The sequence below is a fragment of the Oreochromis niloticus genome, linkage group LG8 (assembly GCF_001858045.2).
Source record: "Oreochromis niloticus isolate F11D_XX linkage group LG8, O_niloticus_UMD_NMBU, whole genome shotgun sequence".
Lineage (NCBI taxonomy): Eukaryota > Metazoa > Chordata > Actinopteri > Cichliformes > Cichlidae > Oreochromis > Oreochromis niloticus.
This window is the reverse complement of record NC_031973.2, coordinates 25,064,821-25,079,917: the sequence shown is the minus strand read 5'-3', so window position 1 is coordinate 25,079,917 and position 15,097 is coordinate 25,064,821. Positions and strand designations below refer to the sequence as shown.

Here is a 15,097-nt window from a genome sequence, read left to right as displayed (position 1 = left end):
TTGTGGACCCAACTATGGATCACAGCAGTAACAAATGAAGCTCTGAGACAGGAATCAAAGCATAGACGTCATTTTATTTCCTCAAATACAGATTTAAGATGTTCAATGACATTATATAAAAGAGCAAAAACACTTTGCCACATAGTTTTTAGTTAACAGTACATTACAGTGCACAAATTCCATAAAAATTGGATCCATTAGAGTTTGGTCTTGAGTGCACCAAGTTTTCAGTCTTTGTTGTTGTCAGTCAGTGTGTTGGATTGGTAACAAGGTAACTAAATCACACTGTAGCAAATAACAGTTCCTACTAGTGCCATATGTACAATATGAATTAAATCCATGTTAAGGAGTTCAAATAGTCATTTTTATTGTGTGATCAATCAGTGAGATCCCTAAAAACAAGTGCAGTATTTTCATACTGCAATAGGTAGCATTGCCTGTTCACATGAAAACTGTTTCATTCTTTCATGTCCAAGCCACGTGCAGCATTTCCTCCACAGTCAGTAGCTTTTCTCTGGGTTTCCCACTGGATTCACCCTTTTTCATTTCCACATTGTCAATCTTCTCCCAGTCTGAGAAAGTCACTGGTTTCACTCCTACAGAAGAGAAAAATCACATTTGGCTGTGGCTTAGTGGGAACTTCAGAGTACAGGATTATGAAACAGACGGGTCACTGTGTGCACTGAGATGATGACGACATACTGCACTGCTGTTGTTGCTACTGATTTATGGCTCTCTGTAGCAAATGTTTTGGTGGCATGCAGGATTTATTGGTAGTTTTGTTTTGTAGTTTTCCCTTTCAAATCCCTTCACGTCATTGTCTTTGTTTTTTTGCTCTTCGTCATTTTACATCTCATGTAATCAACAACAAACAGTCACTTCAAACAGAATCTCTTATCTACAGCTAGCCCGACTTTTTGGTTACTGTTCCATCACTGAGTTCATTTTCCCTTGTTTTTAGTCCAACTGTTCTGGTCCCTGCACATCTACTTTGACGACGCTACACTGGCCCATAGAATAACAGCACATATTTTATACCTCTCTTTTCCAGCAGAGCACTAATGCTTTGTGATCCAGGCTTGGCAGCAGACACATCCAACGTTCCCGAGTCCATGTCCTCCACAAGTGATCGTGCAGTGTCAAAGCTATTGTTCATAGTGGTAGCTATGACACCTGTGGGGCCTGTTTTAAGCCAGCCGCTACAGTACAGACCTACAAAGAAAAATTCAATCATTAAATATTATTGATGTAATTTATAAAATATTTCTTGTTCTTCAAAGTGTTTAAGGAGTACCTGCAGCTTGTTTAACGCGTCCCATGGTGTTTGGAATGATGGCTTTGCGGGAGTCAAAAGGCACTGATGGATCGATGGGCAGGCTCTTGTAGCCGATGCTGCTGACGACCAGGCCGCAGGACACGTCCTCCACTTCTCCTGTGAGCACAGCATGGGCTCCCTCACCTGAACCCTGCTCACAGAGAGGATATCAGCTTTAACAAGGAGCAGCAGCACAGTGACAGGCACTTTTGGAAATTCAAATCCTGCTAACCTCCAGCTTGTTGATCGCCAGTCGAATGCCAGCTATTCTGCTGTGGCTAGGTTCGGCCAAAACTTCCACGGGGCTCCGGAAGAATCGAAAGCCCCAGGTGCGGGAGGCCTTGCTCCGTCTCTCCTGCTCCTTTTCTCCGGGTACCTCCAGGGCCGTCTTCAACATCAGCTCTGTCAGACGCTTTCTGGGCCTCGGCAAGTCTGACACAGCAGAGATACTTCAGCTTAAAATCGCCCTGCTTTGCTTTCATTTATAATGTCCAAATTTTTAATCTTCAGTTTGTTTTGCATAGAATAGGTAGTGAAAACAATATATACAGTGCTGTGCAAAAGTCTTGAGTTATCCCTTATGTCTTTATATTTTGCATGCATGGAGCCAAGACGTCTTGTAAATTTTAAAGAGCCTTTTTGAAGGTCTTTCAAAGTTTTTCTTTGAACATTGGCTGCCTTTTAACTTATCAATCTACAGCTGATGAACTGAATCCGAAAATCATGTCCTTAAGAAACTTTTTTTTTTTTTTTTTTGACCTGTCCCGTTTGGTTCTTTTGCCATCAGAATTATTGTCTAAAGGCGAAGAAAGATGCCCAACGGATTTACTTTACCAAATTGACCATCCCAGCCTTGCCGTAATGGTCCATTTGATTCACCTTTTATTGTTTATTTTATTTTCACTTGCTGAATACGGGACAGACTTGACTGGGGGAAAGAAAGGGGAGAAAGAAAGAGGGAAAGAAAAACAGCTGAGAAGAGGGACGGGGAAAAAGGGCAAAAACCAACAGAATAAGCAGACAAAAAATACATATATCGATCACCTGGATCACCTGTTGAGAAAGAAAAAAGAAAGCAAGCAGAAGAAAACGAGAGTAATAAACAAGATCACAATGATATATGGGAATATGACAGTAAATACTAAATATTAAACATTATTGTGCAGCATGTGAGATCGACAGCGCACAGTGTGCTTTGAGGTAGGAGCCAAAAAGGGTGTAGTTTGTGTGTGTGATCACCCGTGTGTACACCTGTGAGCATGAACGCGCTTGTTTTTAAAAGGTTCCTTCATGTAATGATCTGCTAGAGGGTGTGGGGGGCCACTGCCCCGTCCTCCAGGGCATGAAGCAGGTATGGAGGAGATCAAAACTCCAGACATCCAGAGGCCCCCAGAACACAAGAGACCAAGGAAGACCAACAGAGGGGCAGCCGCGTCACTATCCCAGAAAGAGCTGAAGAGAGTCCCAGATGAGGGGTCACTCAGCAGCCGCGGAGCAGAAGCCGGGGGGGGCTGCAGTGACGTGCCCGTGAGCTCCGCCGGCAGCCAGCTGTGCCTGAGTGACCGAGCCCCGGGCCGAGAGGCCAAGGGCACCCTATCCCCGAAGTGGCCCGAGCGAGCCCCAGGCTCCATGCCCCGATAAGCAGCCGCCAAGGAGTGAGCCGGTGGGTACCTGGGCGCCCACCCCGGACACAAAGAACCACCAACGCACCGATGTCTGAGGGCGTCCGCCACCGGCAGGGGAAGTGGTGGGGGGAGATGGGCCTCCAAACCTTGGAGGGCCTGAGATGTCCCCAGAGAGGTGGCGTCTGATACCCAACCTGACATATAGACACAGACAAACAGGCACACACAGATACAAACATCTATTCCCACCCTCATGCTCTCATATACAATTACTCAACACTCACCCAACGTGGAGACAGACACAATCACACTCCCCAAGAAACTTGACACAACACCTGAGAGATGTGACCAATCAATGTTCTGTACTTTGTACCATTTCTTCCCTCTCCTTAGGAAACTCTAGTCCCCATCTCCACTCCTATACTTGTTTTTATCTTAAGGCTAAGATGCTTTGTGAATAACTTATCTTTCTCCTTACTTAGTCTTTTGATTTTTAGAAAAAATTCCTATAAAACTTCATAATTTTAACAACCTTCTTAGAATTTTGTCACTAGCAGCTACTCTTATACTTGTGAACTTTATGGACACATGCTGTGGTCTCATGACTAGTAGAATGCATATGTTTTTTTACATACAAGTGTGCATGTGGTCTTTCAGTAAGTGATACGTGAGTGTTGCTGTGCATGCATCTTGTATGTGCACACACATCAGAAATGGCTTTTTTAAGTAACTGGTCTTTATAAATTTCCTGTAACTGCAAAGTTCTGATGTGCTGCTGCGACCACAGACCTGTCACTCCTGTAATGCAAGCTCAGCAGGCACGATTACAACACAGATAAACATAGCCAGCTTCTTTTACCATCCTTCACTAAAACGAAACATACGCTCAGGGTTATTTTAGTAATCTGTGACCAGAGTCAAGGTTATCGTTATAAATCTAAGACTGCCTGCCATCATCAATCAGGCCAGCAGCATTTCTCTGGCAAGGACGAGGCCAACCTAAAAGGTCAGTGCGATGCTGCGGGGGGGTGTTGCACAATTCTGTTTTGCACCCTAACCTGCAGGTTCTCACACAACAGCAGAAAATCTTTCAAACTAAAGCCAGCAGCAGCAGTCTGGGCAGGTTGGCAGTTTCCATTCACCTCACAGTATATATATGCTATAGGTCTCAGCTGGGTATGCTGTTGTTAACCACAGCTTACATTTCTTCCTTCCTTCTTCCTTCACATGTGTTACATGCACATGTAGATATCTAACGTATTTTCACTGCTCACTTAAAAACACCAGGCATCTTTTCTAGCTGCACCAGAAAAATTGTAAAAACACTGAAATTTACAGATCATAAAGGCAGCCGGAACTATGTGAACATTTAATTGGTTTTGAAAACAGAGCAGGTCAGTTAGAGGGGAAAGCATGAAGATAAAGCTGCATGTGGTCTCACCTTTAAGAGCCTCTTTGACTGCATCAAAATCAGCCGCCACCATGTCCGGCCTGGTGTCCGGCAGGTTCACCATTTCTCTGAGCTCCTGTAGAAAAGGAGCATAGGTTATGGTTCGCTGGGCCAAATGAAAACATCATTCAAAACATACAGAATCTCTTTTGGTAAAATTCTGGGGAAATTATATTTACTGCAGTACAAACAATGACAGCGAACATATAAGAGGCGTGATGATCAGACAAGTTTGAAACAGTCTGGCAACAACAACCAAACTGTTTTCTGAGTTCATTTTACAGGACGAACCTCTGCTTTTGCACAGGGTGACACTGAAAGATCGAAGAATAGCTCAAATAATATGGGCGGTAAAGAAAATGATGGGATGTTGATCTTGTTTTTTTTCCACTTTAAACTACAAAATAAAGCTACTCCCTGCAGAGGACGCATTTTCTACCAACGTCAGCAGTAACAATACAAGGTCACTGACCAAGTGTGCATGAAGGTGCTCTGGCTTTCTCTCATATGTAGGAACTCTTAAAGTGGACTATTATAGATAATTACCATTTTCCATATTTTATTTTTATTTATTCTTTTTATTCTTGGACTGAACTGTCGTAACTTTTAATAGTTAAATAGTTTAATTTTTTACCCCCAAAATTAACAAGTGGAATTAAAAAAGCAAGCCAAAGCTAACACGTGAACAGATCATTTAAAAAAAAGCTAAAAACAGCAAAAAGTAACAATTAACATTAGGCAAAAATGCAGTTAAACAGTTTGTTAACACTTGCAGAGTGGCTAAAAGGTTCAGTTTTTACCACTCCAAGTGATAAAAAAGCCTTCTAATAATATTCTGTCTGTGGTGTTAAGAAACAAAGGTTTTGGAAGATGCAGTGTGGAGATGAGTTGTGACCTGAGGAAGTGGCTGGCACTAGAGAACATGTTATTCTTTCCTATTATGTTCGGTTTTCTTTCTGACACACACCTTGATTGTGCAAGCGATCTGAATGGGTCCTCTCCTGCCAACTATCAGCACCCTGCGGACCTGGCTCTCTGCCAGAGCCTCCAGTGCTGGTTGCGTGATGTCAGTTTTCTGCAGAAAAACAAGTTTGACAAGTAAATTAAATCTTTAGCTGGAAAACTGAACAGCTTAGGTTTTTTGTCAAGTGATGTGATTTATATTTATTGTTAGCTCATATTGCTGGTTCATACAGAAACTCTGACTCACAATTTCTTGGACAAATACCCAACGTCTGTTAGTTTGCACCATCACAGGCGTACAGACACATTTTAAAAACAATCAGTCAATATGTGATTGAAGTGCAGGTTTTAAATTTTAATTCAGCATTCTTTTACTAAACTTTTACATAAACTGTTTAAGATTTATACCCATGTTTATCAATTTTCAGAGGCTAACATCATTTTAAATATAAGAACAGTTTTTAATTCTTTGCATTTGATGACTGCCTGCAGTTTAGAGCCCACGGACATCACCAAATGCTGCGCTTCCTCTCTTGAGATGCTCTGCCAGGGCCTTTTTTCTTTTTGTTTTTCTTTTGGATAATGCTTTGGGCTTCACTTGTGAAGTGCCGACCAATTTGCAGAATTTGACTGACTCTGAGCAGTCACATCATCGATAAACGTTAGCCTTCCTGTTCCACTGGTAGCCATACATTCCCATACAAAACTAAATGTCAGCCTGTCGTTTTTGCTTTGTGCTCATCATGTTGTATAGAGCGCTTTGAGTACTCCGGGAGAGTAGAAAAGCGCTATATAAGAATCAGTCCATTTACCAATAATGCTCCCTCTACCACGCTTGACAAATATTATGCTTTATATACATCATTTCATTTAAAATTCACTTTATTGGTATACAGAGGCAAAACTACAGGAACTGTGTCCAACAAATGTATGTGAGCTCTTGTATCACCTTTTGATATTTGTATGACCAATTTCCCCATTTTAGTCTCACAAAGCAGCTCATCACCTATTTATTCCAAACAAAACAAATCAAACTGCACTATTATAACTGACACCATGATGTCCTACATCTACCAGTCAAGTGTTTTTTTGTATGAAATGACACACCAGAGAAACTTGAAGCTGATGAAAATGACTCCATTAAAGCTGACTTTTCTCAGAGACGGTTAGTTGGGTTAGAGTTTTTAAAAGACGTTAGCTGTGTTTCTCAGCCCTGAAAACTTCCTGTGGTTAGCTCCTGTACTAACTATGATGTCATGCAGGCTCAGAGATGCTAGCTTAAAAAGCCAACCCCTGTGTACTTAAACTGAGCCCGAGGGGGTCAGAAGCTACTATCAGTACAGGTCCCAAGGTTTAAAAGGAAACCAACTGAAATTATTAACAAAGTCATGTGTTTGACAGGTATGTTGTCTCATGGTAAAGAAAATATTTTCATTATTTGAAAACATTCTGACTTCTCAAGGTGCATGACCCTACAATAATTCTTCTTCTTCTTCAGTCATATTTGCCCATTAATTCTTAGTGTCAGGTGGAGGACTGTGATCAGGAAACTAGAAAGGTCAAACTTTACTTGTCAAATTAGTGAAACTACTCTGTAGCACTATTTCTTATCTTCGCCCTTTTTTTCTTCATCTATCGATGATTTTCTGTTAATTTTAGTTTAGTTTCGCATTCTGAAACAACAACAGACAAAGACACAACATTTCTCCATTTGGCTTCACGCTGATGCAATCACACCATTTAAAAAAAAAAAAACACACACACATTTTTGAGGTTTCAGCAACAGTGTTTTGCTTTCCATGCCTAACCAACAAACAAAACATTTGTTATTATTTAAGCAGATAAAATTCCTCCGCTTAAGTGGTTCTTTCATAAATCTCAGAGGACTCAAGACTTGCTGACTGAAACATGTCTGCTCTTCCTGTTTTTGTTTCTTTTGTTATAAATTTACTGATAACCAACTCACCTTTAAAATGTCGATGGGAGATAGCAGAATTCTTGCTACATCCAAGGCCACGTTGCCTTGTCCCAAAATCACGGCTGTTTCACAACTCAGGTCTGGACTCAGCTGAACAAAAAAATCGAACAGATGAGACAGAGAAGCAGTTTCACCTGACAGTTTTTCTTGTGGCATCATCTGACTTTATTGAGGCTCTTTTTGATGGATGGAAACATCTTGTGTGTTTATGTGAAACACTTACTTGGAAGTCTTACCTCTCGACAGCTGGGGAGTCCGTTGTACCAGCCCACAAAGTCTTTGGCAGAGTACACACCAGCCAAGTCTTCGCCCGGCACTCCCATGCTCCGGTTTCCCTCTGCACCATAACTCTGTCACACAATTTACAGAGTTCAATGGAAATAGATGATTCATTTTGGCATGTTTAAGGTGAAGGAGCTGCAGTGGGCTTTCACATCCTTACCAGTACGACAGCATGATAGGCTTGCTGCAGCTCGGTGATGCTTACATTCTTGCCTACATTCACATTGCCATAGAAACTGCAGCGTGAATGCTTGGCGGTTTGTGTGAATGTGTTGATGACGTTCTGAGGACAAGAATCGGTAAAATTTAAGTTAGCAAGCTGGACTCTCCATCTATATTTCCATTCCACCTATTATGGGAGTAATTCTCTATCCAGTGGTTAATGACCTCAGGACAGCAGATGACTAAAGTTTATTGTAGTAAACTCCGATTTAAGAATATTTACATAAAACTTTAATATATTCCACTTTGTGAAGGTTTATTGTTCTTGTCTTATAGTTTTATAGCTCCTGTAGAGTGCTCAAACCCTTATTAGACTTATTTGGGAAAGCTAATTCACTTTAATAAATGAAGTATACATTACTGTGTCCACATTCACACAGGAACTCAGATTTGTGTTGCCCTTTCTCATATGTAGCACACAGCATGGGACAGCCTGCTTCAGATTCGCTCCCAGTTCTCTGAACACTCTGGCTGAAGTGAGGGCGCAGACTCAAAAGAGTGGGCAGGAGATAAGACGCATGACGTCCACGCTCTACCTGTGAATTCAACACGCCAGCACCTGCTTCATTTTCATATCTGTGTAATTAGATACCCGACGCGAGCAGACATCGGTGTTCTCTCATGCAGGTCCAGTTTTTAATGCTGCAGTGCATTTATTTACAGTGGTATTATCTATTTCTGCATTTGCAAACGACTCTCACAGAATCACTGAAGTACAGAACAGATCACAAAGCCAATTTTAACATTTTTTTGAACTCTCAATAATACTTATGGAGCCAATGTTCTGAGAAAAATGTGATGTTAAGATTTGGGATCAGGAACAAAAACAAACCAACAAAAACTACCAGAAAGAGCAAGACTGAGCTTGAAACTGTCAAGTATTTCAGTTGATCCTGATATCGCCTCTACAACATCGACCACACATGTGCAGACAGACAAACACGCATCGTCTTGATGCATGCTCAATCATCCAGGTAAGTAAATCTCCAAAAGTTGATTCTGTTCATCTGGACGGAGTGTTTTGTGGGAGAAACGTTTCGTCACTCATCCACTAAACGCTCCGTCCAGATGAACAGAATCAACTTTTGGAGAAACACACGCATCGCATACACAGTTGTAACTTTTGCCCTGTCTCCCTGATGTGCAAGTGTACCAAGTCCAATTTTTCCTACCGTACCAAAGCATTTTCTATTTTGTAGTTTTTTTATTTTATCTCATCCTATTCTGCTGTGTTTTTCTTAACTCTTACTGTTCTTAACTTGTACTTTATGCCAAGACCAAAAAATTCCCATGTGTGAGACTAATAAAGGTTTATCTTATCTTATCACATTCAAACAAATCTGACAGTTAAGTCACAGGATACTTTCGGCTGCTCTCTTGTTCACATGGGTTCGCTCCACATGATTTGGCAGATTTTTATGCTGGTTACCCCTTCCTGCCCAAACCCCCAATAGATTTGTGTCTACTGGGATCAAACTGGGGATGTTTCCCAAATGTGTACACCACTACACTATGGACGCACCGCTCTCTTACCTTTATGATAAGTGAAATTAAAAGCAGGGAAGAGTTCGGCAGAAATATCAGACCAGACTAGATCGATTCATTAATTCTGTCCAAAGTTCAAAAGCCCACTTTTTGATACATACTGCACTTTGTTTCTTTACAGAAATAATCAGACATGGCCTTGTTGGGATTCATGCACTGCTACATGTACTCACTTGTGCTTTAAAGATGAAATCAACTGCTGCTCTACAAGAAACGGTTGCAAGTCACCGAAAAGAACCTTGTTGGTGTTTTTACATTTTTGCCCGAGTATCGACTGAACAAAGAAGACACACTAGTGATTTAAAAGTCTTGGTGTATTACTTTCAAAGTAGCATTTCTGCTGAGCTAGGCTAACCACATCCCTAACCACGATTATATCAGACATGCGAAGGTGAGATTATTGGTTGTGGGAAACAAGACTCGTTATTAACAAATATTTATCAGTTATTATATTTTCCAGCATGTTGGGATATGCGTCCTGCGGAGGGTTATGTAACATTGCTTTTGTTGTTCAGCTACATTTCAGTGAGTTGCGGTGTGACGACATGGAAATATAGCGAGCTTCAAAGCTTGCATTCAACCTCAGACATAAACGTGATAACACCCTTTCACTGTGATGTTATTCACACTTCCAATTCAATTTCACTTTACTGTCAGACTTATCTAACGTGTCTCTTTCTGTTTGACTGGTCTGCATTAACCACTGACTGGTTTTTATTTTCCATTAATGGTGCCACAGCTCATTACACAGTCTGGCGAAACTAAACAGACTTTAAGAAACGGGTTTGTCTGAAGAGTTTCTTTTTCTAAAACAATACAGCAATCCAAATGTTAAAAGATATTCACTGCATCTGGTGTTAGAACTTATGAGGAGAAATAAACTGGATTATTATTTAAATTAGTCTTTTTTTTTGCTTAAAAACAGGTAATATCCAGAAAATGGTTTGAGGCAATTATCTGTTCTTTAAAATCTATTAGAGGCAGACACCTTGACTTCAGGATGATCCGGGGCCACTCCGAACCTGACCAGGCCAAAGGGGACAGGCAGACGCTCATAAATGTCCACCTCAACATCTTGGCGAGCCTGAGAAAAAAAACAAACTACATCCAAAATATAATATTCAAAGCTTTAACTGAATTGTTAATAAAGGCTTTAGAACAAACAAAAACAACATTGTGTGGTTACAAAACTAACTGGAATGTCTTTAGTTTTAGTCTTGAAACATTTTTAACACAGCCCAAAAAACCCCCCTCAAAACCAAAAAACACTGAAAACTAACAAATTAAATAATCTAAATTACATTTTTTTTTAAAACAACAAACCAAAAAAACTCTTTGAAAAAGCATTGCTCGTTCATGTCATTTCTCTTAAAAGAACATGGCAGCAGGGCTTAGAAATCAACCACAGGATTTCAGGAATAAGATTCTTTGGAAAGATGAGGTCAAAGTGCAGGTGCTTGGCATTAATGCATGGTGTGATGTTTGGTGAAACCCAACCAACCACAGGACCTCAGCACAAACACCTCACGCCAACTGTTAAGCACGGTGGTGGAGGGGTGATGATTTAGGTTTGATTTATAGCCACCTTGCCATAAATGAGTCACTTATGAACTCCTCTGTATGACAAAGTGTTCTTTAGCAATCTGTCCATCAGCTAAAGCTTGACCAAAATCAGGTCACACAACAGGACAATGATCACAAACGCACCAGAAAAACTTCAATTGAACGGTTGAAAAGGAAAAGAATCAAAGTGTTACAATGGACTAATCACAGTCCAGAACCCAACCTGGCTGAAAAGTATGGTGGGACCTTAAAACAACAAACATGTACAAATCTTAATGAACTGAAGAACCGTTTCACTGCTTCAGTTCCTCCACAATGATGTAAACAACATTAAGTCATAAAGAGAATTATTACTTCATATTATTGCTCTTAAGGTTGGTTCTAGACAGCCATTGAGCCAACAACAGAAACAACACATTTAGAGCAGACCGGCTTCTGAGCTTTTGGTTCACATTATTTATTTGCACACACACTAAACTCTTTTTTGAAACTTGCTAAATATGAACATAGACCGTGATAGTAATATTAATTACTGTCATGTATCGAATGCAGCTTCCTTGTGCCTACAGTTTTACAAACTTGCTGAAGTACAAACACAAAGTAAATAAAAAAGTAAAAATGTCAAAATATATGAAATTAAATTTTGATAAAAACTTGTGGAGGGGTTTTCCTGCATAAAGAACAAATCATGGTGACTAACTTGGTTCAAGATTTCAGCTGGAGCTCAAATGGATCTTCTACCCATAATAAAAATGTAAAATCATCAGAAACAGATTATTATATTATATTATATTATATTATATTAGTTAAAGTCTGTTGTGCTGAATCAGACAAAAATTAATATATGAATTGAAAATCATACAAACACACGTACACAACATGAAAAACATCAAAGAGCCACAGTGCTGCATGGCCAATGCACATCATGCTCCTGTGTATGGGGGGCATAGCTTGCAATGACATAACCTTGGGCTCAAAGACAGCATTCTCTGCAAGTTATTTCCGGTCGTATGTATGAGCATGTACTCAGTAGGCAGCTCAAAGCCTATATTTTGGTTAGTGTGTGATAGCATAGTGGTTTTGTGTACTTTGCAGGGAGAGGCATGCTCATTTGTTTGACTTTACATTAAAGGATGCTGGTCAGATTTGGAGAAACTAATGAAAGGAAACGTCAAGAAACCCCCCCCCCCCCCACCACCACCTACACACAGACACACACACAAATGGAAAAATTAACATTTAATTAATACAGAATTATTGGGCAATAAATTAGTAGTCATTAGCAAATTCAAGCTCCAGCGTGAAGGAAAAGGGTATTTTTTTAGCCGCTACATCCACCACTGTTTGTTTTATATAGCAAACAAAATCTGCAGTAAAGCTCCAGAAGTTAAAAGCGTATGTATGTAGATGAACTCTTAATTTAGTATGCCACAGTGTTTAAATTACACAGCTTGCTGAAGACCGACAGCAGCCTTCCCACTTTCTGTCACAGTGATACCTACAGCAAGCAGGGGTGAGTCTAAAGGGGGGATATGGGGTGTATTAGACCATATTTATTTCAAGGCTTAAGTAGCATTAGTTAACCAATTTAGATTGATATATATTATTTATATTAATCTACACACACACACACACACACACACACACACACACGGAAAAATTAACATTGAATTAATACATAATTATTGGGCAATAATTGTGCAGTCGTCATTCGCAAATTCATTTAGAATTGGACTGCAGCTATTGATGATTTTAGTAATTGAGAATTCTACTTATTATTCCATCAGCTGTAAAATTGTATACGAAATACTTCTGTCTTATTGTTAATAATCAAAGTTAATAATCAAAGGACTCAAAATGCTTTCTTACATTGGTAGGAGGGAAAAAAAAAAGAGTGGCTCTATTGCATCACATGGATGAGGTAGATTTAGTGTTTGTTCATGTGTGTGTGTTTTTAACACGTTTATGTGTGTGTGTGTGAGTGTGCTAGTGAATGAGTGAATACGCATGTCTGTAACCTTCTTAAAGAGTATGCGGTCTCTGCACTGAGGAAAAAAGATGATATCAACATTCTCAGAACTGAGGCTTGCAGAACTGATGCAACGTTTCCTGGAGCAGAAAACAGTCCAGTCTAAGAGCACCAATTAACATTAAATTAATATAATTAATTTCTATTAATCTAAATTGGTTAAATAATGCTTGAAATAAATATGGTCCAATACACCCCATATCCCCCCTTTAGACTCACCCCTGCTTGCTGTAGGTATCACTGTGACAGAAAGTGGGGAGGCTGCTATCAGTCTTCAGCAAGCTGTGTAATTTAAACACTGTGGCATACTAAATTAAGAGTTCATCTACATACATACGCTTTTAACTTCTGGAGCTTTACTGCAGATTTTGTTTGCTATATAAAACAAACTGGTGGATGTAGCAGCTGAAAAATACCCTTCCCTTCACAGTGGAGCTTGTTGATTATGTTTTTGATACAGGATTCCTGCCAGCTTCTCCTCAGTAATGTTTTTATGGTGATTACTATAAAGAAAAATATCTTCTTTCACTCCGCCTGAGCTCACCACCTTGTTAATAGCCCTGCCTCTTTGCTGTTTGTGTGTCTCCATGTTAAACTATGGCAGCATCATCACTGCCACTATTCTGTTATCGGTGGTTTTGGAAAAACTGGGGGCTGCTTAGGCTTAATGTTGCAATACTGCAGATCTGTTTTTAGTCACAAACATTCATTCCAAGGTCTTCTTTGGACGTTGGCTGCCTTTTGCTTTGTTCTTTGTCGAGATCAACAAGTTCACCAACACCACTGGTCCTGTGTCAGATCTTTGGTGGATTTTTTGATTCATTTGTCCTCCACTTTGCCGAGTTTGCTCAGTTTTTTTTTTTTTTTTAAAGGACATACTGCACACACTGCCATCCCTGCCGGCCGATCCCTTGAGTTAGCTGCCTTTTTAAGTGGTTTCGCAAACAAAAGCACTTTTTGAAGATGTTCAGGTCTAATAAGTGGGCCAAACATGAGAGTTTAAAGAAAACTCTTTAAAAACCTTGGAGAACTAAGGCACCGCTTTAAAAATGACAAGAAGGGCTGGCTCCTTGGAAGAACATTAAAAAGAAATCAAGGGTGGCTAAAGACTTTGGCACAGTACTACACATTCACAGAGGTATTTATCAGTATTGCCTACTATTACTCCTTGTATTGTGCATCATAACAAGCAGTCCATACCTTGATTAGATGCTGTGCTGTGTAGAAACCTGCTGGACCGCTTCCGACAATACACACCTTTGGACTGCATGAGGACAATGAAGCCTTTCCACAGGCGCCAATACCTGCAAAAACAAATCACGTGACAAGGGAAAAGTTCACGTCTAACTCACTGGAGTTGCAGCAAAACAGCAAGGCCTTAGTTTGAATTAAATCCTCTTAGTGAGCTAAAAGGGTCTCAGTAAGCTAAGGCAGTGTAGTGTACAGCTACAGTGTTTTAATGAAAGCAGAATAAGGCATGCATTTATACAGTATTTTGTTTTACTGATGCTGAGAGTTGCTTGATATATTACGTATTGCTGAGTTGAATCAGCCTGTTAAAGTTTCTTCAAGCAGGTGTGTAGATCAGCCGACAAGAACGTTAAGTTGGCTAAATTTTGTTCTGGGTTTGGCATGCGTCCACATTGAATATTAAATGTATTACGAGTAAACATTTCCTGGATAGCCCACCTTTGTGAAGTCGCGCTATCCATCCACCTCTTCCTGAGGTCCACAGCTTCAGCTCGGAAAACAGCAGTTTATGAGCGCCCATCGTTTCCTGACTTAGACGAGCTGTCTCGTTTTAAAGCAAGAAACGCTTAAATCCTCTCCGTTGCTTTCCTTGTCCGTGGTGACCAGCTCTGCATAGCTGCCTCTCCTCTGAGCTTTGGACACTGAGCAGCTCTGAGTTCAAAAGCCAAGGTGGAAAACGTTTATCTTTACTCTGCCATTTATTTATTTATTTATTTTTAAAGCTCCGTGCCCTCAAATGGCTAGCTAATGCTAATAGCGATTAATTTATTTTACACATATGAACTTTATCACGTAAAACATTATTATCATAACAAAACTGTTTTCAAGGCTGTACCTTGCGTTACGGCCACAACAGTCCGTGGGAAACCGGCAT

General features: G+C 40.2%; 1 protein-coding gene across 1 annotated transcript; it reads right to left on the bottom strand.

The window, feature by feature from the left end:
- Positions 1-54: 54 nt before the first annotated feature.
- On the bottom strand, positions 55-15,073 carry fdxr (ferredoxin reductase). The gene is made up of 13 exons (XM_005447969.3): positions 15,059-15,073; positions 14,662-14,874; positions 14,173-14,276; positions 10,369-10,464; positions 7,774-7,896; positions 7,568-7,681; positions 7,320-7,421; positions 5,358-5,465; positions 4,382-4,466; positions 1,548-1,747; positions 1,295-1,466; positions 1,039-1,212; positions 55-596 (listed from the first exon to the last, which is right to left on the bottom strand). Exons 2-13 carry the CDS (start codon positions 14,741-14,743, stop codon positions 466-468), a joined length of 1,491 nt encoding a protein of 496 aa, XP_005448026.1. The 5' UTR covers positions 14,744-14,874; positions 15,059-15,073; the 3' UTR covers positions 55-465.
- Positions 15,074-15,097: the final 24 nt, after the last annotated feature.

Coding starts and splice junctions, on each gene's coding strand:
- fdxr (XM_005447969.3), bottom strand. CDS start 14,743: ATGGGCGCTCATAAACTGCTGTTTTCCGAGCTGAAGCTGTGGACCTCA. Junction 10,465..14,172: donor CAGCACAGCATCTAATCAAG/GTATGGACTGCT, acceptor TTTTTTTCTCAG/GCTCGCCAAGATGTTGAGGT. Junction 1,213..1,294: donor ACGCGTTAAACAAGCTGCAG/GTACTCCTTAAA, acceptor TTTTCTTTGTAG/GTCTGTACTGTAGCGGCTGG.